Source organism: Mytilinidion resinicola, assembly GCF_010093595.1.
Source record: "Mytilinidion resinicola strain CBS 304.34 unplaced genomic scaffold BDZ99scaffold_7, whole genome shotgun sequence".
Taxonomy (NCBI): domain Eukaryota; kingdom Fungi; phylum Ascomycota; class Dothideomycetes; order Mytilinidiales; family Mytilinidiaceae; genus Mytilinidion; species Mytilinidion resinicola.
Genome location: NW_022985443.1, coordinates 137818 through 164823, shown reverse-complemented (window position 1 = coordinate 164823; position 27006 = coordinate 137818). Strand labels below are relative to the sequence as shown.

The 27006-nt window shown below is 51.8% G+C and overlaps 12 protein-coding genes across 12 annotated transcripts; 8 read left to right on the top strand and 4 right to left on the bottom strand.

Annotated features, from left to right (window-relative positions):
* Positions 1-105: 105 nt before the first annotated feature.
* BDZ99DRAFT_440154 (uncharacterized protein) lies at positions 106-2050 on the bottom strand. Its single transcript, XM_033717696.1, has 2 exons — positions 1465-2050; positions 106-1414 (listed from the first exon to the last, which is right to left on the bottom strand). Exons 1-2 carry the CDS (start codon positions 1857-1859, stop codon positions 448-450), a joined length of 1362 nt encoding a protein of 453 aa, XP_033578321.1. The 5' UTR covers positions 1860-2050; the 3' UTR covers positions 106-447.
* A 1305-nt stretch (positions 2051-3355) lies between these two features.
* On the top strand, positions 3356-5169 carry BDZ99DRAFT_440151 (STE3-domain-containing protein; the record flags this gene model as incomplete). The annotated part of the gene is made up of 2 exons (XM_033717695.1): positions 3356-3932; positions 3995-5169. The coding sequence occupies 2 exons, from the start codon at positions 3356-3358 to the stop codon at positions 4918-4920; spliced, it is 1503 nt and encodes a 500-aa protein (XP_033578320.1). The 3' UTR covers positions 4921-5169.
* A 1608-nt stretch (positions 5170-6777) lies between these two features.
* BDZ99DRAFT_569424 (uncharacterized protein) lies at positions 6778-7623 on the bottom strand. The gene is made up of 4 exons (XM_033727877.1): positions 7595-7623; positions 7458-7530; positions 7224-7311; positions 6778-7166 (listed from the first exon to the last, which is right to left on the bottom strand). Exons 1-4 carry the CDS (start codon positions 7611-7613, stop codon positions 7062-7064), a joined length of 285 nt encoding a protein of 94 aa, XP_033578319.1. The 5' UTR covers positions 7614-7623; the 3' UTR covers positions 6778-7061.
* Positions 7624-7633: 10 nt separating this feature from the next.
* Positions 7634-10350, top strand: BDZ99DRAFT_569423 (kinase-like protein). Its single transcript, XM_033727876.1, has 7 exons — positions 7634-7752; positions 7801-7864; positions 7913-8237; positions 8288-8590; positions 8638-8684; positions 8732-9049; positions 9099-10350. Exons 1-7 carry the CDS (start codon positions 7683-7685, stop codon positions 10138-10140), a joined length of 2169 nt encoding a protein of 722 aa, XP_033578318.1. The 5' UTR covers positions 7634-7682; the 3' UTR covers positions 10141-10350.
* A 1635-nt stretch (positions 10351-11985) lies between these two features.
* Positions 11986-12843, top strand: BDZ99DRAFT_518632 (uncharacterized protein; the record flags this gene model as incomplete). The annotated part of the gene is made up of 1 exon (XM_033725317.1): positions 11986-12843. One exon carries the CDS (start codon positions 11986-11988, stop codon positions 12841-12843), a length of 858 nt encoding a protein of 285 aa, XP_033578317.1.
* Positions 12844-12898: 55 nt separating this feature from the next.
* Positions 12899-13828, bottom strand: BDZ99DRAFT_461440 (uncharacterized protein). The gene has a single exon (XM_033719621.1). It carries the CDS (start codon positions 13783-13785, stop codon positions 12964-12966), a length of 822 nt encoding a protein of 273 aa, XP_033578316.1. The 5' UTR covers positions 13786-13828; the 3' UTR covers positions 12899-12963.
* Positions 13829-13983: 155 nt separating this feature from the next.
* Positions 13984-15572, top strand: BDZ99DRAFT_461439 (uncharacterized protein). Its single transcript, XM_033719620.1, has one exon. The coding sequence runs from the start codon at positions 14297-14299 to the stop codon at positions 15374-15376; it is 1080 nt and encodes a 359-aa protein (XP_033578315.1). The 5' UTR covers positions 13984-14296; the 3' UTR covers positions 15377-15572.
* Positions 15573-16641: 1069 nt separating this feature from the next.
* Positions 16642-17514, top strand: BDZ99DRAFT_518629 (uncharacterized protein; the record flags this gene model as incomplete). Its single annotated transcript, XM_033725316.1, has 1 exon — positions 16642-17514. One exon carries the CDS (start codon positions 16642-16644, stop codon positions 17512-17514), a length of 873 nt encoding a protein of 290 aa, XP_033578314.1.
* Positions 17515-19508: 1994 nt separating this feature from the next.
* On the top strand, positions 19509-20471 carry BDZ99DRAFT_461437 (uncharacterized protein). Its single transcript, XM_033719619.1, has one exon. The coding sequence runs from the start codon at positions 19678-19680 to the stop codon at positions 20410-20412; it is 735 nt and encodes a 244-aa protein (XP_033578313.1). The 5' UTR covers positions 19509-19677; the 3' UTR covers positions 20413-20471.
* A 429-nt stretch (positions 20472-20900) lies between these two features.
* BDZ99DRAFT_474920 (uncharacterized protein) lies at positions 20901-21851 on the top strand (the record flags this gene model as incomplete). Its single annotated transcript, XM_033721941.1, has 1 exon — positions 20901-21851. One exon carries the CDS (start codon positions 20901-20903, stop codon positions 21849-21851), a length of 951 nt encoding a protein of 316 aa, XP_033578312.1.
* Positions 21852-22811: 960 nt separating this feature from the next.
* On the top strand, positions 22812-24572 carry BDZ99DRAFT_274089 (uncharacterized protein). Its single transcript, XM_033713927.1, has one exon. It carries the CDS (start codon positions 22971-22973, stop codon positions 24354-24356), a length of 1386 nt encoding a protein of 461 aa, XP_033578311.1. The 5' UTR covers positions 22812-22970; the 3' UTR covers positions 24357-24572.
* Positions 24573-25098: 526 nt separating this feature from the next.
* BDZ99DRAFT_507880 (NAD(P)-binding protein) lies at positions 25099-27001 on the bottom strand (the record flags this gene model as incomplete). The annotated part of the gene is made up of 5 exons (XM_033724284.1): positions 25099-25710; positions 25796-25927; positions 25980-26306; positions 26378-26381; positions 26909-27001. The coding sequence occupies 5 exons, from the start codon at positions 26999-27001 to the stop codon at positions 25376-25378; spliced, it is 891 nt and encodes a 296-aa protein (XP_033578310.1). The 3' UTR covers positions 25099-25375.
* Positions 27002-27006: the final 5 nt, after the last annotated feature.

Sequence of the window (27006 nt, the reverse complement as noted above, 5' to 3'; positions counted from 1 at the left end):
AGATGGGGAATTGCAGAGCAGACTGTCGTACAAGTACACGAGGGTATCCCAAGATATAGGTGAACGTGAATCATACAAATGTAATCACAAGGTGACATTGATGATCGATGCAGGTCAATGGTGGGGTAGTGGGGTAATGTCGCACTTGCTAGACTATTGCATTTAGCATTACGGCAAGCCGAATTGGTTCAGTTACCGACGTCAATGGCCGATAGTATCACACCGTTTTGTTTCTTGTTGGGAGAGAAATATGGGGTTGAAGTGTTGTGTATACTAATCCAAGGCGGTGAGAGTATCGATGATTAGTGGTACCTGCATGGACGATAAGAAAAAGGCTAGAATCAGCGTAGGGAAAGTAACAGGAGGTATTTGAGTCTTCGGCATAACGCTCAATAATAAATACGTGGTAGTGAGGAATGATACAGAAAGGTACCTGCCAGCAGCCTGTCATCGAGCACTTCTGGAGTGCATGCGGGAGGTTGCGATAGACGCATGCTCTTCACCCTTCGTCTGCGCTTTTCTCCTACTTGCTCGTTGTGGACGCACAAACCACGACTTGATGGCAGTAGAACAAGAAACTGCCAGCTGCAGTGGGCAGACAAAGACAGCCCATAGCGTTTGAAACCAGAACTTGAAGAAGTTGCTGACCCATGTCAAAGCCATAGCAATCACCCCGGGCTTCTGGCCAGTCCGAGCTGCAGATGCCGCCAGGGATAAGGCGTCCTTTATCCGAATCTCGAGTTCCCCAAAGCGACCTTCCGATTGAATTGACATTGCCGTCAGCCGTTTTTCGTACCGCCGCATTGCTCGATTCAGCGAGTCGAGCTGCGGTTGGATATTCTGCCTGACTACACCACAGATCTCTAGGACGTTTCCCTCTTTGAATTTAGGCCCGCCCTCTGCTAGTCGCTCCTCTATTTCAGCCAGCCGCCTGGATAGTTCCTGGGCATCGGCTTTTGCAATGTCTTGGCTTGGGGTTAATTCGGGTCGGACAATTCGCTGCAGATGGAGCATTCTAGCTTTCTTCATCTTGACCAGATGCGAGATAGGTCGCAGTTCTGCCGCCATGACGAAAATGGTGAGGTTGTAGTTTGACACAAGGCCTTCGGATTGTCGCGTGAGCTGACTCCTAATCCCATGTAACAAGTATGCGCCGACTAATGGGCCGAGGAAGCATGCTATCAACGCGACAATCTCTTCCCGACGCAATTCACCCGCCGCGGCCTCTTGTTCGACTGATTTCGTGTTGTTGCTACTTTGCTCTAAATTCGGAGACCGGTCTGCGGGTGTCTGTTCCGGTGAAGCGACCTCTCCGTCTCCATCTTCGCCACTTTCCTCCGCAATTATGGTGCTAGAGTAAGGGTCGGGTTCCGGATCGAGGACGTGGACGGCTTGAGCAGCGTGATACCAATCCCTGTGGTCATTAGTCTCTCAGTCGTCTTCGACATGAGCGCGAACATTTACCATGGTGTCCTGACACAAAAGTTCAGAAGAAGCGATCCCAGTCCCAGAAGCAGCACGTCTGTCACGATAGAGCTGCCATTTTTGAATAGAAGACCGCCAACAGCCGGCAGTATCGCAAAAGCGAGGGGCGCCGAATGCCAGTGGGATGGCTCCTCTGATTGAATGAGATTCTCCATGCCATCGTATGGGCCAGACCGGGCCAGATTGTCTGTCGAAGAGCGCGAGCGCAGGGAGTGGCGGCTTTCAGAGAGGTCCGACAAGACAGAGCTCCGTCGACGCGGTATTGCTGGAGCAGGCTGCACTCCTTCGGCGAAGGTCGAGGCGCGGCTGAGCATTCTCTGTCGAAGGAGAGGATTTATCTGCGCGCCTGAGCTCTCTGCAGTCGCGTTGGCCATGGTTTGAATGGAAGGAAGTGAGGAGCTTCACGAAGTGACGACGATGCCGAGGTCGTGTATGCGCGTCTGCCGTCGGACAGAAGCGCGAGCAATGCCCTTGCGGTATAGAGTCTCAAGAACAGTCGAGTTCGCGATGGCGTCGTCGTCGGCAGAAGAGGCAAATGCCATGCTGGCCGCGGAGAGGGTGGTTGTTGATTCGCCTTGTTGCGCTCCAATCACTGCATGATGTTCCCCGGCCGCTGCAGAGCGCCAAGACCTACGTCAGGCCGACCTTTCCACTTTCGGACAATTGTAGACTCAACACCAAACACCACGATGCCGAATTCGCATCACATCCATTAGAGCACAGGCTTCTTCCATATCCCAATGGAAAAATTCTGGCACACAGATACACCATTGCACAGGTTCCACCCCTGCTCGCTCGGCACCACCGTCAGGAGCGGCCCGGCTAGCAGATGCTCAGCCAGTCAAAAGGTAGCCTGGCTCCCACGGCATCAACTTTTACATCTTATCTGGATTTGGAAAACACATTGGGGTACCCCAAGCAGTGACAAGCATCTCGGCACGATCCAAACCGGTTGACGACTTCCAATGGCTGATATCCTGCCGCGGATACGGAGTTATCACTGCTTGGCTCCAATCTTGCTCACTCGACACCACGGTGAGGAGCGGCCCAGCTAGGAAGTAGCCAGTAAGTCAAGAGGCAGTCTAATTTACACTGTTTGGAACTTGACATCGCGCCTATGTTTTTGAAAGTCCATGGGGGGACCCCGGACAGTGGTAAACGCGAGGACACAGACACGACCTACCAGCACACTCCCCAAGAACCTCCTTTTCCCGGAGCTTCAAGCCTAGCCATGACTGTCTCGATGGGCTCAGGAGGTGTCTCTGGTACTTCCCGCAGCTTTTGCGATTGAAAAGTCGCGTATGGCTCCCGCTTCTTATTCAGACCCAAAAGCGTCAAGCGAGATCTCCGTTGGTCTCACTGCACCACCATGGCCACCATGCACAAAGGGTACAATCCGCGGCATTCTGAGGCGTCTGGCGAGATGCAACAAGTAGAAATAAGGTGATTTGACTTTCGAGCGCAATTAATACATCAGAGTCTTGAAATATCCCTTTTTTGGCTGCGTTGAACGTTTTCACCGGCGTTTGCTGCGTGATCTTATTGACCTTATTGAGGCAGCTGGCCTTATTGAGTTATTGACTGGCCATACGCGCTTCTAGTCCCTGCTCTGTCTTACATCTTGCTTCGTCTTCCTCTTCTACATTCATCATCCTCCATCTTTGTTCGTCTTCGACTGCTCCTTCATTGTCACTTTCTCTTCAAGCCACCCGCAAAGCACCTAAGTCGACTCAGGAGTTCAGTACAATTGGCCTATCGGATCACCAGAAGCCGCCTTTTTCAAGCTCCCAGCCATACACCTCAAGCCTGCCTTCGACGATCGACAAAGCTCCACAGCCTTACTCAACTTCTCCTCTCATCAGCATCCAAGATGGACTCCTCGATTTTGGAAGGGATCAGTTATCCCTATTACACCGTCGCAGTCGTCATACCCGTTCTCTCAGCAATCACCATCGTCCTCGACATCCCAATGCTCATCTGGCATTGCCACCAGCGCAATCTAGCCGCCACGAGCCTCGTCCTCTGGATCATGATCATGAACCTCGTCAATGTCATCAACGCGATCATCTGGCCACGCGACAACCTCACCGAATGGTGGAACGGCAACGTTCTCTGCGACATTGAGTCCCGGCTCGTCATCGGCGCTTGGGTCGCTCTTCCCGGTGGTCTTGCATGCATCCTTCGCAGGCTGGCAAAAGTCCTGGATACCAAGAACATCGTAGTGGCTCCATCACGCGCCCATCGGATCCGGGAACTCGTCTTCGATCTTCTCTGGTGCTGGGTTTTCCCCGTGCTGTCCATGGTCATGTACTACTTCGTGCAAACCATCCGCTACTTCATCTACGGCATCCAAGGCTGCGGCCCCGGCTTCCACACCAGCTGGGCATCCGTCGTCTTCGTCTGGATCTGGCCACCAATCATCGACAGCTTTGCGGCCTACTACTCCGGTAAGCACCCCAACTCACTCCTCATTCTGCTCTCGCCCTCTTACAGACGCTAACCCATCTAGTCGTCCTCGTCTACCGCCTCTACAAGTACCGCTCCCAGTTCAGCCACCTCGTCAACGCCCGCGGCCAGACCAGCTCCCGCTTCCTCCGCCTCTTTGCCGTCACCTTCATCATTTGCATAGGCACTCTGCCACTGCTCTTCTACATCCTTTACGACAACGCCAGCGTCCTCCGCACTCAAAACGAGGCATACGACTGGGGTCGTGTGCACGAGCACACAGGCGACACCGTCCTCTACGTACCCAGCAATGGCAAGGTCCGCTACGAGGTCTGGATCCGCATCGCAAACGGCTATCTCATCTTCCTCCTCCTCGGCACCGGCGCAGAAGCATACCAGCTGTACAAGGGATGGTTGGTCAAGCTGGGCCTCGGGAAAGTGGTGCAGGCATTAGAATCGAGCACGGCGTCAGTCAAGACGAGCTGGCTCTCTGTTTCGGAGAAGACGAAGACGGCGTTCAAGTCCAAGGTCTCGCATGCCTCGTCGTCTGAGGCTACCACGGTCACGGATAGTTCTCAAACCGCCTCTATCGGCCAGACTTCCACGACTGAGTCAATGCTCAAGCACCCAGTTGCGAACACTACGACGAAGAAGCCGTCCGCTTTCAAACGCCTGTTCCAGTATTCCTCCGCCCGTCCAAACATCCTCCCCATTTCCGTCATCGACACCGAAGACACTTCCAATATCTACTTTCCCAAGTCCGCGAAAACCGCAAAGGCAGCCAGCAAGTGGCGAGATTCGGATCAATCTGCTTCCTCTTCGAAACCCCAGCTCGACATGGCGCTCGTCTCTGGCTCCCCCGGCATCGTTGCGCATGCATGGTCGACGGAGCGATCGCCGTCTACTGCGGAGGGACTGAAGGATAACGCGGTGACTGTGCGGCATGAGGTCCTTGTAGAGAGTGAGAAGGGTCGTAAGGTAGAGGTTTAAACCGCCTCCTGGTGTAACTCTTCAAAGGAAGGGTTGTGAAGAGGAAGGTCGGAGTCGAGTCGCCTCTGGGGCATGGAGTTGAGTGCCTGGAGAAACACAATCTTTGCTGCATTTACGAGCGTTGCATAACTTTCTTTTGTCTTCTTTCTTTCTTTAATCAGCTGCAGGTTTCGATAGGCCTGTCAGAGCATTTGCATCGAGTTGGCTTTGCTGATAGGTCAAGGTGTCTGTATTACGGATGGAGCGAATATAATTACATTTGGCTCAAATCTGTCTTTTAGTGCGCGTGTGAAATCTCGTGGCTACAATGCTATCCTACTAATGTTTGCTCTAACCATTAGAAAACCCAAGACTGTCCCGTGCAAGCGCGTGTTTCCCAGTGTACCTTTGTATAAAATCTCTTCTGCACTCAGAGTCGAAATTCTTTGAGAACATCGGCTTGAGGGATGTTCAGAAACTAGGCTGAAGTGATATCCATGTGAGTGTGTTCAATACTACCGAGAAGACCGATGCATGGCTGCGGAAATGGCTGGAGCAAAACATAATGGCTTTTCGTATCATGACTGTGAAGACGGAGGTCGATTATGAACTTCTAATAATCACTATCAACAACCCATAGCAAAAACAGCCTCTGTCTCCTCTTCCTCATCCTACCCAACATCACAGCATCCCAATTCCTACCATCCAAACGTCCCGATGATACAGATCATCATCACCTCCACCTTCCCACTCCCACTCCATCAATCCAGAAGTCGTCACAGTTTTGATCCCTCCTCTCCACCACACTCATGGTCCTCCTGTTCCCTCCAGGTTGTTCCACCTTCCCAAACCCCACCCCACAGCCATTGGAAGCTGAGCCGACAGCTTTTGATCCACCAATCCTCCATCACTGCTTCCTCTAGCGCGGTTGACCACAGGAACCAGACATGGACTGTGGTTTTTGTTCATTTTGCTCCCCATGGGTAGGTATCCACGAACTTGTTGACTTCCAACCCCAAGACCCTTGAAGAAGAACGTTGGAGGAGGGTGGAGGGGTTTTTAATACCCTGGAGAGAGGAGATTCTTGGGAGTCATGTGCCGGGCACGTGAGCTGGAGCAAATAGGGCACAGAGAACACGAAAATAGGAAGCTAATACTGCCTGCCGCCGACTGTGCTATGTCCATGATCTGGGTCAAAGAGGGGGCTAAGGTTGCACGATGGCGGCACCCAGCTGCGCTAGTGTTTTAGAAGCTCCGGGAAGCCTTGCCAACTTTTTTAGTCGGGCGGGAGGCTACAATACCAGGTCATAAATTTGGGCACACGGATATACCGCTGCTTCGCTCAGCGCTTGGTGGTCGCTCGACAACCACTGTAAGGAGTACCCTAGCTAGCAGGTATCGGCTTCGTGAAAAAGTAGTTTGAGGTCCGCTATATTGACCTTTACATCGTATTGGAGTCTGAAAACCTATCGGGATACCCGAAGCAGCTGCAAAGGATGCCCATGCGTGGGTTTTGGTACTGTAGAGATTAGAGATTAGAGATGGGAGAAAGATTAGGAACGCGGGAGGCTTGGAGGAGAGGTGGTAGCTAGGCAGTTGGTAAAGAAATTGAAATCTAGATGGGATTGAGTTTTAGAATAGTGAGAATCTTTTTCGATAGTAACGCTACCCACCTGAGAGCGAAGACATGAGGATAGGATCTGATGATAGAGAGTAGCTAAGGGGATTTATGCCTAGTCGGATACCACATCGCGAGGAAGCATGTTGTTGCGACATCTCGGAGATTCTCCGGAGGTGGGCTTTGAAAACTCGTATGTTAGCATTGGAGGGCAGCAATCACAATCACATAGCGGAAAGGCAATCGGCATGAGCAAACATGCAATTCATTGAAGTATAGCATATCCACTTCAGATCATTGGCAGGAAGCTACTCAAAGGCTCGCACGAAGCTTGCCGGTGTTAGAGCACATCCGCCATGTTCAAGAAACCCTTGCAAGACATCCCCAACATGAATGGTTGACCAGCTTCCCCAAACTCCTCCTTCCGTGCATTCATAGCCCATTTTACCGCATCGATGACTTCTGATTTGTTCCACCTCCCCACACGCTGCCAATGCTCGAGCAGATGTCGGAACGTGACTTGATGAGAGAAGAGTTGGTGAGATCAGACGTCGGCGGTTGATAGCACTTCGATTTTGGATTGTCGTGTCGTTATGGTTGTGTGGGAGGCTGAGGGGTTGCTGAGGTTGAGGGGCGAGGCGTTTACTTGCTGGAGGGCCGTTAGCCAGCTGCAAAAGTGAGGTTCCGGGGAAGAGTGATGACTTACGAACGAGCACGCGTCTTTCTCCTCTTTCGCTTGAGGCGTCGAACTCTCTTCTTTCTCCACTTGGCTCTCATCTTCGATAACTAGGCGACTTTGCGAGGTCAGCGAATTTGCGCTCACGAGCGGGGTTTCCCAGGCGAGGGCGGGTCTGCCGCTTGCAATTGAGGACCTCTGCGAGGTTGCAAGAGCAATTGGAAGACACGGCGAGAGACTGGGAGCGGGATGGATAGCACTTACGTCGTTTCGAGATGAGTGAGAAGGTGATGGAGGAAGGTCGAGCAGCGCGAGGTCGAAGAGCTCTTGTGCGGAGCTGTCGCTTATGAGCTGGGCTAGCCGTATTGGGCACTAGTGATGGTGCCCCACTAAACACCAACTCGACGGCTGCCTCCGCATTCCCTTTCATCCCAACTTCAGTACCATGTATCAGTATTAGCTTCAATCCTCCGGCGCAATTGGTGGAGGATGGCAGGCAAGGAAGTGGAGCAGGTGGTGGCATATCTGGAGGTATGGGAGAGAACAAGCAATGGCCAAGGTAACAACCTTGACCTGCACATCGGAACTGGAGCTGATCCCGCAGCAGTACACCAGAGTCGTATCCTCATCAAGAGGTATGATGACTTCTATCTCGGTCGAAGCCCTAAATGGTGAGAAACTCATCGTTTCGCACAAGTGAGCCTCATTAACAGTCGCAGTCGCCACCATTGGGCAGATCCAAGCATCTCCAACAAGCATCTTCGCATTCATTGTCTCATCTGGGATGAAAACGAAGCCATCAGTCCGCTCGTGTATGCAACGGATATGTCGACGAATGGTACAATCTTAACGCCAAGCTATACCGCCTGTCAGAAGGTCCCATCTTCTACTTCAAGCAAGATCCGCCTGACCCGCAAATCGGGCGCCTATCTACTGGATGTTGACGACGAGCTTCAAATTTCTGCTAACGTATCGCTGGTCTATCGTACTCGAGCTGATGAGGAGTTCTGCGTTCTGGAAGACGTACAAGAGCGCGAATCACAGGTGTGGGATACCCGCCTCAGTCTCAGAGTCCTGGCACTAAGTCCATCTAGCTTTTCAGCTCACGCTATACGATTACCAACCGAACTCTAGGCCATGGAGGTGGTGGCGTGGTCTTTGTAGCGTTACATCGAAAGACGAATTGTCAATTGGCTTGCAAGATTGTTAACCTCAGCGGGGTTCTGAATGCTTCAAATCTGCGCAATGTCATTGAACCGTCTGATAATGTCGGCCCGACTCCTCCGCCTACCATCGGCCAGGCCTCGAGCACAAAAGGACGCCCTATTCCTCACGATTGGTTCGAGAAAGTTAAGAAAGCCTTGAGAGAATTCGACATTGTCAAGGACTTGCGCCATGTGAGATCAATCTTTCAGATATTCTAATTGTCTCTAACGCGGTGTAGCCGAACATCATTACAATCGAGAAGGTCTTCTGGAGTATGCATAGCTTGTTAGTATACCCGAAATCGATGCTATTCGATGCTGACCAGATGACAGATACATCTTCCAGGAGCTTATCCCCGGAGGTGATCTGCATTCATACATCGGCGCCAAAGGCTGCCTGTCGGACCCGGAAACGGCAGTCATTACTCGCCAGATCCTGAAAGCAGTGGAATATCTGCATGACCGTGGTATCGTACATCGCGATCTAAAACCCGACAACATCCTCATGACTTCGCTTGATGAATCCGCTCGAATCATCGTCACTGACTTCGGCGGCGCTCGGACTATGCCCCCTCCAATGGAAGGGAAAGGCCCGGGAAAGGAGAGGGGTCGGATGTTTTCGAAGATGGGAACTCTGGAATTTGCTGCTCCGTAAGTTTCTAATTTCGTTCCCGTGAAAACATCATTGACGAAAGCATAGCGAAATATTCAAGCAAAACAGGACCATTCCTCGTGACCAAGGTTATTCCGCCAGCGTAGATATGTGGTCCGTAGGCTGCATTGTGGCAGCTCTGCTTTCTGGACAGAACTTGTTTGCAGGGAGCAATCACGATGACCGCAGTGGGATTGTGCAACTTTTGTCCAACTGCAATCTTACCATCATGGACACTGGCGAAGTCTGGAAGCATGTCGGCCACAGGCCCAAGGATTTCATCAGAAAGCTTCTTGTCCTCCATGAGGACCGACGCATGACCGCCACTCAAGCATTAGCACATCCATGGTTCACAAACGAACACCACGCTGCCGCATTCGAAGCATTGTATGAAAACGCGATCCGAGACTGGCAACCGCCACGGAAGGTATTCAAGATGGTGGAGCGGCTTGTTCCAGAGGTCACTTCGCATCTCGGGAACAACGGATTACCGAAGACCTTTCTCTCCAGTTCTATTGTCTCCAAATTTTTTGCTGCGCCTTCTAACTCTAACAACCAGTCGTCATACAACTCACTAAACGTCTCGCAAGGTAAACGCGCTAACACTCCACTGCCAACAATCACCGAAGAGCACGAGATAGAGCGCCAGGGGTCTTCGGTCTCTGTTCGACAATCATCGAATCCTTCGGTCTTTGCATCCATGAACCAACTCAACATAGCTTTGGTAGGATTCGCCCCCGCTGAAACTCAGGCCAATGTACCAGACTCCGAGGAAGCATACACCTATGTGGACATGGATGACACCGATTTCGACTACGGTAGGCAACTGCAGACTCACGACTCCGACTCCTTTCCAGTGAGTCCACTAGACGCCCAGATACCGGATTCGATACCGGAAACCCCTCCGGATGCCGCAATTCCAGATTCTATTCCAGAGACTCCCGTCCGAGGCTCCAAACGTCGCGCGTCCTCGTTATACGGAGGTGCAATTGGCCTAAACTTTGAATCGCAGCGTTCAAATGGGTCTGTGGAGTTCATGGCGGAGAAAAAGTTCAATGACGAGGTAGCGAAGCGGAGGAGAATCAAATGAAGCTCTTGTTCGAGCAATGAATCACTTTATACGACTAACAAGTAGATGCTTATGCTGTATTTTAGATTATTCCGGCGCCTCCCTGGATCTGTGGAAATGCTACTGATCTACGTGGATGGCAGAATAACTGTTCGGGTTTCCTTTCTCTTATATCAGCATATCTTAGCATATTAATCATATAGGTAGAATATACGACGCGCATGACCACTCACACACACCGCCATTTCTGAATGCCCGGCTTTGCATGTGATTTCTCACATGACACCCGAATATCTCGTCCTTGGGGTATAAAAGCCTCGCCTCCTCCTTACAACTCAGACAAGGAGGAGGGCGAGTGGGTGAGAGGTTCAACAGCACGATGTGTTCCATATAATAGAGCCTGCGAATCAAAATCAAAGTTGGATTCGGGTGATGCTCAAACTGCTTCTAGCACCGTTGCGATGGGGCAGCAAGAACACATCGGACGCACACCAAATGGGGTTTTGGAGGACTTGGTGCTGGTGCAAACAAAGATAGGCAAACAGCCCATGGAGGGGGGGGATGTCAGTAAAGGTTAGTGATGGTTTTCGTCGCTCTCAGGTTGTGAAAAGAGTTTTCCGCGCGAGGTCGTGATGGAGTCGGTTAGGGAAGGTTGCCTGCGGTGGGTGATTGGTAGGCGAGGTGGTGGAGAGCAGTATTGAGTGTTGGTGTTAGTGGGCGTTGGAAGGGCTGTGAGAGACGACACCCGCTTCCCCTCCATGAGTTTGGTGCGCTGTTGATTTTGCACGCAAACAACCATATCAGCATGCCAAATACTGTGTTTTTCACTGTGTCAAACTCTTGCTTGAAACAGTGCGAGATGAGAAGAGTAAATATTTATAAGGCGAGGAAGAAGGATTCTTATTTAGGTCATGCGAGTAGTCGCGAGAAGGGCGTGATTTCGTCACCCTACACGCTACTCTCAAGCTCTCATGCTCCTGCCTGGATGCTTCGGTGGTTTTCTATCTGCTATCATTTTCTTTCAACCCATCTACGCATCTGCTTTGTCCTTTCCCTCTCCATAACACCACGATTCTGGCTCTCGTGTCTCTTTCCTGTCTACCACCTACGGCCTTATGCCAAAATGAAATTACCATAATCTTCTCCCCTTCGCGCAGTTCCGCTAAGGTGCGTTGCAACGCCGCCCCCCTTCCTCATCAGAGTCGAACTCTCTCGCGCTTTGTTGGAAGCCTGCTAGCCACAACTCAGAGAACGCATCTCTTTAGATATATAAGACGCTTCTGGAAGTGGAGGAAGTGGTGGAGCGGGAGAGGCGGGTGGGGGTTGATAGGGGGTTGAGAGGGGGAAGGCGACGAGGTGGTGGATGCCAGGGGATTAGCGTCGGTGGCATTGCCATGATGAAGCTGGGGATGCGAAGAACGGTATTCGTGGTGAGGAGACGAGGGCGCAGAGGGCAAGGTGGCGGGGAGAGATGGGAGATGGGCAAGCTGATGAGTTGTGGTAAAGCGTAGCTCCAGAGATACAGAATTATGCACAAGGTCGGGCAGTCTGGCTTGCTACTGCCTGTGGTCCACTTATGGGGTTTCGAAACTCTGAATGCGATGTCGAGGTTTGATGCGGTGGAAAGCAGGCTACCTTTTGACTGACTGACAAGTTGCTAGCCATGCTACTCCTCGCAGCGGGCTCGAGCGAGTGATATTGGAGCCAAGCGGTGAATTATCGTATAACGAAGCTTATGACCTAGTGCATTATATTTGCCAGTGGGGGTGTTCAATCGCAGGCAGGTTTGCTGATTATTTTGGCTACTAATAGACGGAGACCTGCTCATTAACTGATGTTTTTTATATCCATTGGCTACCCATCACAATGGCCTCATCGGCCCCTCCTCCTGACGAGACCGCCACAGTCCACTGCAGTGTAGGCTCCTTCCACTACCGTGTTGACCGCCACGTCTCTCGTGCCCTACTAGTCGCCTGCTCGACGTCCCTCGAGGAGAAAATTAAGTTTGCAGAGAGCCAGGCGACCGCCCAACCATGCCAAGAGTCCAAGCAGTCTATAACGCTCGATTTTTCAGCTACAGCACCGCAGCTCTTTGACCTGTTTACAACTTGGCTGGATACGATCGAGCTGCCATCCTGGTTAATTCAGCGAGAGGACACGAACACAGACGAGAGATTGCGCCAGAAAGAACTCCGCGAGAGGGAGCTCGTAGCGCTCTATACATTCGCTGTTGAGCATGATGTGGACAAGCATGATGTGGACAAGCTGAGGCGCGATGTGATTAATGCCTTTCTCTTTCGCTTCGAGAAGGGACCTCCGCCCGCTGAATCGATCCCGATGCTTGTCGCAGCAATATTAGACCGCGAAGAGCCCTTGATCAGGTTTATGGCGTATATGGTTGCTCTGGAGCTGCCGCCGAGTAGTGTGTGGGAACGGTTGCCGTTCGGATTCGTGGCTCGCGTGTGCGATGCCGTCAATAAGCTGGAGGGAGAACATAGGCTTGAGATAAGCGAAAGATTGGCTACGAGGGAGGCGATTGCAAAAGTGAGGATTCTGGCGGATTGGTGTAAATGGCATGAGCATGAGGGGGATGATCGGGAGAAGCAACTAACTTGTGCGGAGGAGACGAAGAAGTGGAGGATGAAGTGGCGGGAGGTACAGATAAAAGTGGATCAGGAGAAAGAGACAGATATGGACTCGGAGGGGAGTAAAGCATTTCTGTAGACGATGGAAGTTTGCATGGCAGTAGACTGTTGAGAAGATGGGGAGAGACTGTCTGGCGACGCAAAGACGTATCGATTAGTCGTCATAGAGATCCTCAGGAGGCTAATTCATAATTCGTATTCATCTACCTCCCGTCATTTGTTCCTCAAGCCTGGTCATATACTCTGGGGTTACGCCTGTCACCGCCGCCTTCCTGACCCCATATAGCCTGAACAACGGATCCAGCACCGTCTGCGCTGCTGCACAGTTCCCCTTGTCCTGGACGCGATGCAACCGCCCACTCGGGAATCTCACCCTACTAATTGCGCCATCAATGAGATGTACATGCACGCGATGCAGGCTCGGCACCAGGGCCAGCAGCTCTACCAGATTTTGGACTTGCTGCCTTATACCCGCCGTCAAACCCCTCCCACCGCAGTTGTACTTGATCATGCCCGTATAGCTATCCACATGCTCGACATTGACAATATAATTTCTAATCCTCAGCAGATTTCGCTGCGAAAAGTGATCGAGGAACGAATAACTCTGGCTGGGCGTCAAATTGCTCGGCAGCACCCAGCGGTAGCGAAATTTGATGCTATCGTACGCCACATCGATGACGAAGGTATTATCCCCGTATATCAGGTCTACGCATTCCTCGTGAATTTGGCGATTGACGGCGAGCAGCGCGGTCCAGCCCCGTCGCCACACGATGTCGTTCCCGGCTTTGCGCGAGGTGTTGGGCAGGGTGCGCTGCATCTTCCAGACGCCCTCGCCGAGGGTCTCGCGCACAAAGGTCAGGCTGAACTCGCTGTTCGAGGGCTCCGACGCGGCGGGCGGGAAGTGCGAGGCGTAGGAGGTGGTGGAGGGGAGGATATAGCTGTAGATGTGCTGGCGGAGCTCGATGGGAAGGCGGAGCAGAAAGGGGACTTCTTGCGGTGCTGCTGGGTGGAGGAAGCTCATTGGAAGCTATGAACTAATTGAAGAGATATGCGAAGATACTAAGTGCTGAATGCTCAAGACTGAATATATGACGACGAGAGGTATGAGGGACGTCGAGTGTCTGCCATACCACTTGCATCGTGCCCTTGTATTGCATGCCACTTGGCTCTGTTTATCGTCACAGCCAGGAGTCATCCCCTTTCCCTCTCCTCCCGATCTCCACTCCACCCCACGAGCCATGATACCTCAACACCCCTCCCGCCCATCTGGGCTGGCTTCTGCCCTTTGCGTCGCGCCCGAGTTCGAGTCCAAGAATGCTGCATTCTTCTTTTATAGCCCCAACGGAGGGGTCCCAATCATTTGAGCCCCCGATCTCCCCCTCGGCGTCGACGCTTGTCCGTGTACAGATTCGACCCGATTCGCCCTCCAACTTCCAGAAAGCAAACAGAAAACGGAAAATTGAAGAAGAGAAGATCGTTAAAGAAGAAGAATTCCATTAGTTCCACACCATATACCCATACCCGCCGCCAACATGTTGTTCGAAGATCTCGCAACCGAGCTCGTTTCCCACGTCTTCCTTTCCTGCTCTAGCATCGAGGACGCCCTCGCCCTGTCCTCCACCTGCCACCGCTTCCGTCAGATATACTCGTCCTCCCAGAAGCTCACGATCCTCGAGCACGCTGCCGAGACCCAATTCGGCCCCCTCAAGGACCTCACTCAGCTCCTCACCCACAACGCCAGCCAGCCTGCCCACATTCCGCGATCCGTTCCGTTCTCCATAGCCCTTCTCAAGCAGGTTGCACACTCTGGTCGTGTCGCAGAGAAGTGGTGCGACATCTATCCCTTCAAGAAGTGGAAGTCGAACTTCGAGTACCGCCGCCTCCTAACTACCGATGAGCGCTATCGCGTCCGCCGCGCGCTCTACCGCCTGTGGCTTTACACGCATGCTTTCCACAACCGCACGTTTCCCCGCGAAACGCGTGTGATGAAGCTCACTATCCAGAAGCGCGCGGGGCTGCTGCACAATTGGAGCACGGCCGAGCTCGCTGAGATGGCCGACGTGCATGCCGTGCTGCGCGAGGTCATCCACAGCAACGTGTGCCCGTCCAACGGGACTATCGCGCGCAAATTCAAGAAGCGCTTCCCTGAGAACGAGAGCCAGCAGCTGCTCTTCAACATCCACCTCAACTACCCGCCGCCTAATAATGCGTCCAGCCTCTTTCAGTCTCAGTACCACTCCTCGCCGAACGTGCTTTCGAACCATTTCCACTCCACATCGGCATTTAACTCCCGCTATGGGTTGTCCAAGTTCATGCCGACGCCGCACCACGAGCCTGGTGCCGAGGGCTGGGGCGATGACATCCCGCACTACTATGTTGTCGAGGACATGCTGAAGCTGGACCCGGAGCAGATAATGTGGCTGAAAGAGAACGCGCCACTCAAGGGGCAGGTCGAGATGTTTGTGAAGCGGCTCGGGGACTGGTTCGAAAACAACGGCGAGACGTGGGGTCAGACTCTAGAATGGGTGCTGGAGGAGAGGGGAGAAGATGTCGGAGAGATTCTTGGTGCGGTCGCGGATGGGGAATTGGGGATTGCGATTTTCGAGGATTAGTTGCGGGATTGTTGGTCAGGTTTGACGTTCACGATTCAGGTTGCTGCTGGGTTTAATATGGTAGTAGATGTTTCTCGGCTGTGGTAATGCAAGGGTTGTCTTTGAGAGTTGAGAACAATACTAAGTGCCACGTGCTGCTCGTGCTTACTTGTCTATTTGGAATGGAACGCATGCGATCGCATATCCTAAAGAGTACTGTTGTAATGAATACGTGTTGTGCATCATTCATAGGCACACGTGACTTAATCCAGCGCAGACAAATCCCTGGGCACGATATGGACACTCGATTACATTTTACTTCTGTCTCCGTCTCTTCCCATTGTATCAAGCATCAGCATACGACGTCCTGCTCAACCACACGTACTGCAAGCATGGTCGTTAGTCAAAAAGTAACGAGATCGATGCTTGTTTCCCTAGTTCCGGGGGGCTTTAGAGATAGGCATGGCCTTTGATACAAAGTACACATACAGCCCTTTTGCGCATCCTGTGGTTAGTGTATCTCATAAATGTTGCTGACTCACTTCTTGGAAACGTTATGGTCAGTCTGCAAAGTCGCTACTGGCGACGCGGAAAGATGCAGGAGGCTTGCTGCAGACGCCTCTTTGCGATTCGAGCCAGGCTCGCCAGACTCTGCCGATGCCAAAGTCTCAACTTCGAAGGCTCGATTATAGGTGGCAAAGATGTAGATAGTGCTGTATCGTCAGCCCACCTCACGATCCATGGTGATGAGGTAGATTTCTTCACGCAGTCCTTTCCCTCGCGAAACCGACGATGCGGCCTCCTGCATGTCACTCCCGAACGCCGTGCAACATTCCCGTAACAGATATCGCTAGGCATCAATATGTCTCCTCTTCTTCTCGCATATAAGGCTCTTTACTCTCACAAATCGGACACGAAAAAGGCCTTGCTCGACTACAGCCACTATGACTGCCGCAAAGATTCCACCTGAGCTACTGAAGCAAATCCTCTAGGAAGCCGTCTTCGTCCGAGATGTCAAGAGGGCCTTGAGACTGAGACTTGTTAGCAGTGAGTTCTTTCGTTGATTTCGGCGTACCCCACTAAGCTTTACAGAACTGTGGGCAACAGAGGTCGAAGAAGCTCTGTGCATCACTGGCATAGTCTACCCTGGTCTTAAGGATACCCCTGGGTTGCTTCCGCAGCGACTCCTTTCCTTGTGCTCGAAAGCCATCCATCCTCAATTGACTCCGTATCCTGAAGGGACTCATAGTTTTTATCGGTCGCAGGAGCCGGCGGCCCAGGAAAAGATGCGCAGGACTATGGAACAGCTGTGCCTAAGACGCGGCATTCCCAACAACAAGGAGACTCGCAAAATGTTTCAAGCCGTCGTCTTTACTTGCTGGGGTACTTCAAAACCCAGTGGCCGTTTGGCCTACTCCTTGTCGGAGGTCCTTTCCAACGGATTCGAGAACCACATCAATCTTTTGGTGGCAGCCGCAAGCTTGGGATACCTTGAAGTTGTCAAAAATGTGGTCGAAGAGTTATTCGAAAGGGCTGAAAGGCTCCTGGCCCCAGATAGACCCAGGCGTGGTATAGTTTGGCTGAGAGAAGGTTCAGACTTTGGCTCGCCCTTTCGGATTGCTGCGGAGAAGGGGCACTATGAAGCCGTGGAGTACCTCCTTCAGAATCTTTCAAAATTCTGCCGCTATCGCGACCACGATCACCCCGTTGTGAAGGAGGTAATAATTGAAGCGGCCAAATCCTGCAATTCCAAGATGCTTCGACTTTCGCTGGAAACACCCGATCTTTGCCAGAAGACTGAGAACGACGAACTTATCCCATTCGAAAATTATGGGCCTATTCCATCATTGGACTGTGGGAATGCGCCCACTGGTGTGACTGGCAAGGATGTTTTTATTCAGCTCTGGTATCTCATCACTAAGAGACGCACAACAGAGTTGCCCTTTCAGTTCACATTGGATGTCAAGCCACCTACACTTTCTTCTCTCCTTGGTCATGTGAATAACACCGTTTCTTTGGCAAACAAACTCATTGACGGGAAAAGTTCGTGCGAGTCTGGTTCCGCTGCGCCCCAGCAAGAGAATGGAATCCTTACTCCGGAACGCTTGCCGCTGGGGAACGCCGGACATGGTCAAACTTCTTCTCGCCAACAACGTTGAGCCCGTGACTGAGGATCTAGAGCTGTCCATACACCGCGGACAAGTTACAATGACCACCTTGCTACTGGACCACGGAGTAAAAATGGGCCAGCACGTCCCAAAGTGGACATATTCCGCCGACAGTGTTCCAAAAAGTTAGAAGCCATCACCTATCATCCGCGCCGTTCTCCAAGAAAACACGGCGATGCTCAACCTCCTCCATAAGCTTAGCAACCATGATGCCGTCATAGACATCAAACGCCCAGAAACTGGCGGCCTGGTATTAAAGCTGGCAGCGGAAGCACATCTAGAATCCATGGTCGAGCGGTTGCTAGAAGGAGTGCAGCTTCACGGGCCATCATGCGGGCTCCGTCCTGACTTTGGAACAGTTATGCTTGAGGAGGATACGCCCGACGATGATACGCTTGACGACGACACGCTTGACGATGATATGCTTGACGATGATATGCTTGACGATAATATGCTTTCCTTTCTTGCGAAGGCAACCAGGACGCCGCTGGCGGAGCTGCAGGAGCCTCGGACGTGCGATCATTGCTAAGTAGGCTTGTTTAATCAATATCGCCGTAGCAAGGCATTGCTGGGACACGAAGGATCTAGAATCTAGCTCATCTCAAATGCTTGCGATCTGTCGCTTTTCGGGGATTTCGGGATCTGCGAAGCAAGCTGCATGCATGACTCTAGACTCGCAGTCACCAACAAGTTCCGAGCGGGCTCCAGTCCTATTGGCGAATGTGCTGGTAGATAATGTCATCGATTTTGGCTGAGCAAACATTATTCGAGTGGGAGAACTCAACCCCGTCAAACTCCCGAGCGCAAGACTTCGCCAGATTTGGAGGACGTAAAATGATTGAAGCTTCTTCAATGTATTGCTCCAGCGCCGCAAATGAAGTCATTCACAGGCTGTTCTTTTGGCTTTCTTCTATTGATGGCAACTCGATGCGGACGACGGCCTGTGGAGCAAAATCAAGGACACCTGCATGGAAAGTTCCACAGCTTTTATTGTTGCCAATAGGGTTTGCACACGTTGCGCTGCGGGCGAAGCCGCAGATTGTACCTGCACAGCTTGCCTATCATATCCCTGCGATAGCACTGAGGCGTTATGTTGTGCAATGGTACTCAAACTCCATGAGCCAGGCAGCAACAAGACTCCAAGCTTCCGTCTCCTTTAGAGTTCTGCCCGCCCTTCCCCAGATTTCGGTGGAGGGAGACCCCATCTTCCAATCACCATGTCTTTCTCGGATCTTCCGCTGGAATTGGTTAGGAAAATAGTGGAGCAAGCGGTTTTCGTTCGAGCCGATTTGAATGAGCGGTTGGATGGACTGAAGCGAATTTTGAGGCTGAGGCTGGTCAGTAGTAAGTTTCCTGGCAACTTGTAGGTCGGCCAGGTCTGATTAATTACTCAGAGCTTTTTGCACACGAGGTCGAGCAAGCACTATGCATCTCCGGAATAGTCGAATTTCATACCGATGAATCTAAAGAACTTCCTACGTGGCTGAAGCACTTAGTCTTGGGACATACTGTCTTCAAAAAGAAGAGACGCCCGGAATGGACTGATGGTGGGGAGCTTGTCGTCGTGACAGCAATTCATGAGACTTCGAAGTATCTGTGTCTGCAGCGCGGCATCCCGCACACGGATCAGGAGGCTCAAGATGCTGTTATAAAGGCTGTGTGCTGCTGCTACGCTGTCTTGGAATGGCAGTCCGAGTATGGCCAGGGCCCTATCTCCTACAGCCGGATCGCCCCTGGAGTCGATACATCCAACGAAAAAAACCTGCATATACGCCTATGCGTGGCAGCATACACAGGCCCTCTCGACGCATTAAAGAAATTGTATGCAGAGGCAGACGCTGGCAGAAGGAATCACATAACTCGTCCGTCCGTCTTATACACGATAGTCCCCGTAGCTGCGGCACAACAGCAGCATGAGGTAGTGGAATTCCTGCTTCAGATCCGCCCAAAAGTTTATTATTGGGACCAACTCATAGCCTACGTCACTCGGGAGGCACCCGGAACTGCAACTCCAGGATGCTTTCCCTGGCCTTACAATCACTATGGGGCTGTCTGCTCGACGATGAAAATCTCCCCACCCTCGAGCCCGAAGCTAGCTCCTCCGAGATCCCTGGCAACGCATTGCTATGTCAAATTTAGGATCTTGTATTCCGTATGATTCAATCCAGGGAAAGTAGAAACTTCGCGTTACAAGGTATCAATCTGGATGTATCACGGGATGCGTTCAACTATATGAGACATACTGTGGCTCTCACACGCCGTCTTCTTGGCGAGGGGTCACTCACCGAAAGACCCATCGTTGACTTGAGAGAATATCTCATGAAAGCATGTCGCAGCGGAACACCAGAAGTTGTCAAGCTCCTTCTTGCCTATGGCGCCGAACCTCTTCCCCTTGATCTGAACTACGCGATTCGTTCAGGACAACTCGGAATCACAAGCCTCCTTTTGAGCCACGATGTCCAGCTAGCCCGTCCTTTGGTAACGTACGGTGGCTACCAATCCACCCGTAATGCGGTCGGAAAAGAGCGCTTTCAACGAGAAGTCACCAACTCTTCTCCTATCATTCGAGCCATGTTACTTGAACACACCGCTATGTTCCGCCTACTTCGTGGACATGGGGTTCGCGTCAACCACCCCGAAGTCGGTGGTCTTGCGCTGAAGTGGGCATCCGAACAAGGCTTAGAGTCGATGGTTGAACTGCTCTTAGAGGAAGGAGTTCCACTGCATGGGCAGTCGTGTGGGCTCTGCCCACGAGAATATAGTGAGGCCACTGGGGAGTTTGAGTTTAGACACGAGGGCGTACGGCGCACTTTTGCAAAGGCGGCTGGTGTTCCAATAGATGAGCTACCTAACCCCGAGATCTGTCCGCATTGTGAACCTTTCATATAGTTTCGCAGCGGGTCTGAGGAATGCGGCTAATATAGGGTGCGCAGAGCTTTACATTCACTAAAATATATTCTTAAAATGATGTGGGACGGTTCACCGTGTTTACCATGTGTGCAGAACTCCCATACAAACCTTCTACTCTATGGTGTGAAGTTATTTGGTCTGCTATTAGTCTTGCAAAGAACCACGGGCTAAGATAGAGTGTATTGTCCTTGACATCGCTGCCGTCCATACTTTTTCATTCATCATCAAAATGGCACTGGAGTGAGCGAAGGCAGACCACAGCACTATTTTGTAAGGTGAGGTTATAGGTTTGGGCACCCGGATGTCTCACTGCTTAGGCTCCACTTTTGCCGTTTCTACACCACTTTAAGGAGTGCCCCAGCTAGGAGCCCTTCAGTCCGTGGAACGGTAGCCCGAGTTCCACTGTCGTTGACCTTTGCATCGTGCCTAAGCACATCGCTCGCCGCCAAACCACCATCATCATAATCATGGGCCAGATAGCCTCGGTGATCACTGCTCCAGAGGCTCGTAGGAGTCCCCACCTTATTGTGAGAAACAACACGAAAATTCTCAACAATAATGTGGCAAGAAGCCACTCCAGTTGGAACAGTCTACAGGATCACTTGAGTGGGCTCCCCAAGGAGTTGCGTGAGAGGATACTCTTCTTCGCGCTCCCCAACGCATACGCGCTTCCAATCTCATGGAACTCGAATGATACGCGCCAGGTCACACCGACGGCACTTGCTCCGTTCGCTCAGTCCGTTGGCCGAGCCGTGATCAAAGAACTTCGAGATAGCGGTGTACGCCGTCATCGAATACCAAGACTCGAACACGTTCAAGCCCTCGAAAATCGCTTTCTGGCCACTCCGATGAAGCCCCACCGTCACGTCCCGATACCACTACTCCACGTTTCTCGTCTGCTCCGCTGCGATGCTCTCGATGTCCTGGCAAGGCAGATCCCCATCCTAGCTCGGACTGCAGAGGTGCTCGCCGCTCTCACCACACTTCCACCTTCGAACTCTCCTCTTCGGATGGTACCCAAGAACTTTCATCTTCATATCCTCCACGACCTGAACGAGTGGCTTGAAGCGAAGCCATTCTCAGAACTGTATACATATCATTGGGACGAAGACTGCAAGTGTCGACACAGCTGGTTTTATTTCAATGAAGACTGGGAACAACAGCTGGACGAATTTCTGCGGGCATGGACCCAGCAGATATTCCTGCTGCCTGCCAATACGGAGCATGTCACGTTGGATTTCTCGGGTTCTTGGTGGAGGATAGTGCCCGAGCGTCCTATTCAGGTGTTTGTGCACCGGGTCTCGTACAAGCTATGGAGAACAACCAAAGGAAAGGCGACAGTGAAGGTAGTGGGATGGGTGCCGGTGTCTGTGCAGCAACGAGTATCGGGATCTATTGTTCGTCAGCCGTGGAAATGAGAGGGACGGGGATGCGGGAGGAATTAACACTTGCCGCTTTCCAGACTGCTCTATCACATTCTCGAAATTCTGCACGAGTCGGAATTCCGTCATCTTGGCCGACTTTCACAGGTTTCACTGGCACCTCGGGCAGTGTCTATCAAGCATCCACACTGTCACGAAAAGAAGGACTGGGGTCGCTATAGACAAACGGCGGTCCTGCGACTTGATTCTATTGGTCCACTCTCACTTAGTTTGAAGTCTTTCGGTACTGATCCCGACCTCTATAGACTTGTCGGGTTCCTTAATCTAAATCTTTGGTGAATGAGCGTTCGGTCAATTTCCTCCGGCCACTTTCCTCTGGTCACTAAATCAAATGCTTTCTCATCACTTTCCTAACAAAAGTCGGCCTACATCATTCCGCCATTCCGCCGTTCCTTGTGGTGCTTTAATGCATGGACAGAAAGCCGTTTCGAATAGTTACACCTCTAGCCTGCGCACACCTATCTACGGTTGTGAGCCCAACAACGTATCAGACCTATTGACATGATTGTTGTTGGATCACCTATGGGTTGCCAAAGATGTTTGGAAGTCAAGCACTTCAAGCGGTATTAGAAGGATGTCAGCAAGATAATGCCCTAATACAGTGCTAGGTAATCTAAAGATGTACCCCCATAATTCTCTGCCCAGGCTCTACTCGTGCTCGCTGAACACTACTGTAAGGAGTACCTCAGCTGGCAGGGATCCAATGAACCAAGAGGTCGTGTGATATCTACTACATCAACCTTCACATATACTTAGAATTTTAAAGCCTGTAAGGGTACCGCAACCAGTTAAAAAGAGTGCCCAAACTTTGGTTATAGTATAGTACTTGCATTTTACCTATTAAATAATATTAGCCACTTCGAGCGAATGCTACCCCCTGGCACCGTAAGCGAAATCCAACCTTCAACCTTACCGGAACCTCACCTCCTCCAAGCCCGCACTCAGCAACGCAACCTCTTAGCAGCCTCTGAAAAAAGCCTCTTCTCAAGTAAAGCTACAAGATCAGTTCCCTCCACTACCTCTTTTCCCACCCATTCCCCTCCAACACCACATCCCATTTCCAAAATCTACCCCGCACTCTGCCCCATCCCCACCATGGCCATACCCACTTTCTCCCCGCTCCAAATCCTACAATCCAAACCCTACGCCGTCAACTCCTCTCTAATCTCTCTCGCTCTCAAACTCGCCCTCCTCTCCCAGATCCCCACGGCCCGCCGCCTCATTTCTCTCCTCAACAAGCACAGCCCTCTTCACCACGACCGCACCACCGCGCTCCGGCCTCTCTGGCTCTGCTGGGCCGCTACAGGCGCCTGGCCTGACGGTGAGCGCGAGAAAGCTGGCACAGACGAGGAGATCGACGCGATGGCGCGCATGTGGGCGAAGGACTGGTGGTATTGCGACTCTTATGCCGTTGAGATGACGAATGAATATGGATTTAAGCGGACGTTGGCGGAGTTGGACGATCCAAAAAGGCCGGCCGTGGAAGATGGGCGGCATGTTTCGGACGAGGGGGGGTTGGTTAGGGCGTTGGAGTTCAGGTTTAGGATGCAGCAGGAAGGTACGGGGGAGGGGGTGCCGAGCTTGGAAGAGACGTTGAAGGAGAGGCTTGGGGGTTACAAGCGGAGGCTGTTTGAGACGTTGGCGCAGTCGAGGTTGATATGGGAGGCTGCGAAGGAAGGGGTGGTCGCGAGGGCGATGGGGGTGGATGGGGAAGAGATGGAAGCTCTTGGGAGGGTTGTTGAAGAGACGTTTGTGAAGCGGTATGAGGAGGGGATGGTAAGGCCGGTTGTGGGGAGTATGGAGGAGATGGTTAAGACGATCGCAGAAAATACCCAAAAGAGCGAGAAGGCTAAACAGGAGATGCTGGAGCCTATGTGGCAGGAGGAGGAGAAAACATATGAGCTAGTAACTCTTCTCCGCGATCCAGCGTCCGAGGATGCAATATCCTCACTCGAAGAAAGGCTGGGAGTCAAGCTGCCAGAAGATTACAAGTCGTTTCTCCGAGTCACTAATGGATTTGGGGGGTTCTGGAATGGCACATACTTTGATTCTTCGCTCTTCCCGGCAGACAAAGTCAGATTCGACGACGACTATGACTTCATGGAAGAAACTGGCCTTGATCTTCTTGATTGCCAAATTGATTACTTCGTCGATGACTTCGATGCGTGGCCAAAGCTGGGGCGCGCGATTCATATTGGGAGGGAGGACACGACCATGGTGTTTTTGCTTCCTCCTGCGACGGTGGCGAAGGTTCGGGATGCGTACCTTGCCATTCTCGAAAGCGAAGATTCGTCAGAGGGGCTGAAGAAAGAGATCACAAATGCGATACGGTCATTCTGTGGGGACGCTGAAGCATTCAAGGAGTGTGAGTGGTGCGCAGCGGAGTCGATGGGGGGGATGGACATGGAGTGTTTCCCGAGCTTCGGGGCCTACATCGCGGAGAAGGTCAGGATTATTGAGCCTGAGATGCTGGAAGACTGAGAAGGGGATAAGTATTTGAAGGGTCTCCGCAGAACAGAAATCAGGTCTTTGGGTCGTGAAAATCTTGCACTTCAACCAAGCTCGTCGAGTCACTCCCTTCTCTTCAACGTCCAATTGCTCTCGCCGATTCTGCGAGGTGTAGATAGCGGCTTGAGGGACTACGAAGCTTGGTAGGCCCTTTGCCTGTCGATTGTCAATGCAGCCGCGTTTCGTCGCATTCGAAATACCTATTGCGCCACCCTGAGGATACCGTATTCAGCAATAGTAGAATTGTGTGTTTGAAGGCCGCGGTGCAACAGGAAATCGACGCTCGTTAGAGCGGTCGGGGGTATTTGCCAGTCGGCTGAGATCCCCTTGCCAGAGCGGCACAGGTTCAGATGAACCTGGAGCGCAGACGTGTCTTCCAGGTATCTCTGCGCTATCATTACCATAATGCTTGTTCGCAATAACACAGGACCTGTTCAGTTTGGAAGTCCTAGAAATAACATCGACCCTGCTATCAGGCTACATATGCTCGGAACATTCCAAGCAGTTGCATATGCGGTTAAAACAGCAAAAGCATATAACCTGCTTGACAGAGAGGGAGAATTCCAAGTTAGGAACAATGCGCGGCCAATTTGCAAGCTCCGGAAATAACATCGTCTTTACTCTAGAGTAGATTACACAAGGTTTCATTTGAATAGCTGCGTAGAGTATTAAGTGACAAGAAGGTAGCTCCAACTTAGGCCCTTTAGCTAAAGATGAAGAAAATAGGGTTATGAAATAGGGGTCTCTTGTTTACGAGCCCCGGAACTGACATCGTCACTTTTTCGAAGCCGCATAGGCTTAGAGTATCCAAAAGAGCTGACTGCACTGTCAAAACGATAGTACGACACCTCCGATTCAAGCGACTGAGGTAAGGTAACGTCTTCAGAATAATCAAATCGGTAAAGAAAACTACTCAAGAACCCCATACCACGTGACTCCGCAGGGTCCAGATCTTAGAGTGGTTCTTTCAACTCTATCGAGGCTATCGTGAACTAAGCTGGATTCTTATCTATATCACTCAACTCCTTCGTAGTCTCCAATCCCTGAAGCTGTCCCTCGAGCTTCATCTTGATCAACTGGACTCTAGTGGATGTGAGCGGCAGATGAAACGGAACTTTCTCGCCTCGATTGGCGACATTAAACAGCACTTGGGCGACGATGATGGGCTCGACGCCAACACCTGCCTTGAGATTCTGCTCGACGAAGACCTCGAGTTTCCGGGCAGGCATGTCTTTGCCCGCGTCAGCTTCATGAGACTTTATATGTTTTCTGCTAGAGGTCTCGAAGTTCGTCTTGATGGCGCCTGGCTCGACCAGGCAGAAATTGACTGGGGAGAAAAGCTAGTCAGTGATGCGCTTTCTGGTCTATACTGAGCAGGCTGTGGCCGTCAGATGGGAAGAAAAGCAACTCACTGTTCCAATCCGGATGCATTTCTCGGGCGACAGACTCGGTCCAGCCTTCCACAGCGAATTTTTCGGCGTGGTAGAAGGCATATCCGGGGAAACCGCACACACCAGCGACCGAAGAGATGTTGTAGATTACGTCTCCGCGGTGCTCCTTGTGCTGGCGCATCACCTTGGCAGCGGCCAGAGCGACACGCAGTGCCGAAGAAGTTGGTTTCGAGCTCATCGTGCATTTCCTGCTCGGTTGCGGCCTCGGTGTCGCCTGAGAGCAAGTAGCCAGCATTGTTGACAAGGACGTCGATGTGGAAGCTAGCTCCGAAGTGAGCAGCGGCCGCCTTGAAGGCATTATCCACCGAAGTGGGAGAGGCAACGTCTAGGGCAAGCTTGAGGATGTTGGAGTTGCTGTCCGGCAGGTATGCAAGGCTGGAGGGGTTCCTTGCGGTTGCAATGAGACGCCGGTTGGGCTTGCTGGCGACGAGTTCTGCGATGGCACGACCAATGCCGCTCGAGCACCCGGTAACTATTGTACGACGGTGGAGTTAGTTGTAATCCACTGTACTCCCTCTCATTTCAATCCGAGGGTACACGTACTCAGCTAAGTAGCGTCAGCTGGAAGTTGATAAGGGGTTTGGTTGACTGGGTTCATGTTGAAGTTGTGAGAGCTGTTGAAACGCGGCAGAGCTACAGATGATAGGATGCTAACTCGAAGATGAGATTTTAACCACTGTAACTCTTGGGCATGAGACGGTATATACTCTTCCAACCGGGTTTAGAGCGAAGCTAATGCCAGTCGCGAAAAGTTACATGGAGCATCAATTCACCCTAAACGCCCTAGAAACAACCTCGAGCACTGAAGACATCGTCACTCTTACTCGGTGGCGTCTTTTGTTACGGTCGCGGATCCTCCCTAAAAGCGCCCAGGGCCTAGCGCTCGTCTATTACGGTTAGCGTGCGGGCTGGCTCCCGCGCGACACTACCTTCCGCCGGACGTAAAGAGAAGCTGTATATCTGTGCAGTGTGACACAAACACCAGCCGCACGGGTAACGTCAAATCTCCGGCCGAGACACGGCTCGTCCGTCCGCTTCAAGCTACTCTCTTCAAAGCTTCAAATTCGACCTTACCACTTGCGTTGGACCATCCTTGGCGCCTCCGCCAGCAGACCTCAGTTGATAAACAATGGATGTGGAATTGACGAGTCTGACACCAATCGCCATGGAGC

What these genes read in the sequence shown, in the direction of transcription:
- BDZ99DRAFT_440154 (XM_033717696.1), bottom strand. Translation starts at nt 1,859, where the DNA reads ATGGCCAACGCGACTGCAGAGAGCTCAGGCGCGCAGATAAATCCTCTC. An exon ending in TTTTGTGTCAGGACACCATG is followed by an intron (nt 1,415 to 1,464) that starts GTAAATGTTCGC and finishes TAATGACCACAG; the next exon opens with GGATTGGTATCACGCTGCTC.
- BDZ99DRAFT_569423 (XM_033727876.1), top strand. Translation starts at nt 7,683, where the DNA reads ATGGCAGGCAAGGAAGTGGAGCAGGTGGTGGCATATCTGGAGGTATGG. An exon ending in TTGTCAAGGACTTGCGCCAT is followed by an intron (nt 8,591 to 8,637) that starts GTGAGATCAATC and finishes AACGCGGTGTAG; the next exon opens with CCGAACATCATTACAATCGA. An exon ending in TTCTGGAGTATGCATAGCTT is followed by an intron (nt 8,685 to 8,731) that starts GTTAGTATACCC and finishes ACCAGATGACAG; the next exon opens with ATACATCTTCCAGGAGCTTA.
- BDZ99DRAFT_461439 (XM_033719620.1), top strand. Translation starts at nt 14,297, where the DNA reads ATGTTGTTCGAAGATCTCGCAACCGAGCTCGTTTCCCACGTCTTCCTT.
- BDZ99DRAFT_274089 (XM_033713927.1), top strand. Translation starts at nt 22,971, where the DNA reads ATGGCCATACCCACTTTCTCCCCGCTCCAAATCCTACAATCCAAACCC.
- BDZ99DRAFT_569424 (XM_033727877.1), bottom strand. An exon ending in CTCACTCATCTCGAAACGAC is followed by an intron (nt 7,312 to 7,457) that starts GTAAGTGCTATC and finishes GACCTCGCAAAG; the next exon opens with TCGCCTAGTTATCGAAGATG. An exon ending in AGAAAGACGCGTGCTCGTTC is followed by an intron (nt 7,167 to 7,223) that starts GTAAGTCATCAC and finishes ACGGCCCTCCAG; the next exon opens with CAAGTAAACGCCTCGCCCCT.
- BDZ99DRAFT_461437 (XM_033719619.1), top strand. Translation starts at nt 19,678, where the DNA reads ATGATTCAATCCAGGGAAAGTAGAAACTTCGCGTTACAAGGTATCAAT.
- BDZ99DRAFT_461440 (XM_033719621.1), bottom strand. Translation starts at nt 13,785, where the DNA reads ATGAGCTTCCTCCACCCAGCAGCACCGCAAGAAGTCCCCTTTCTGCTC.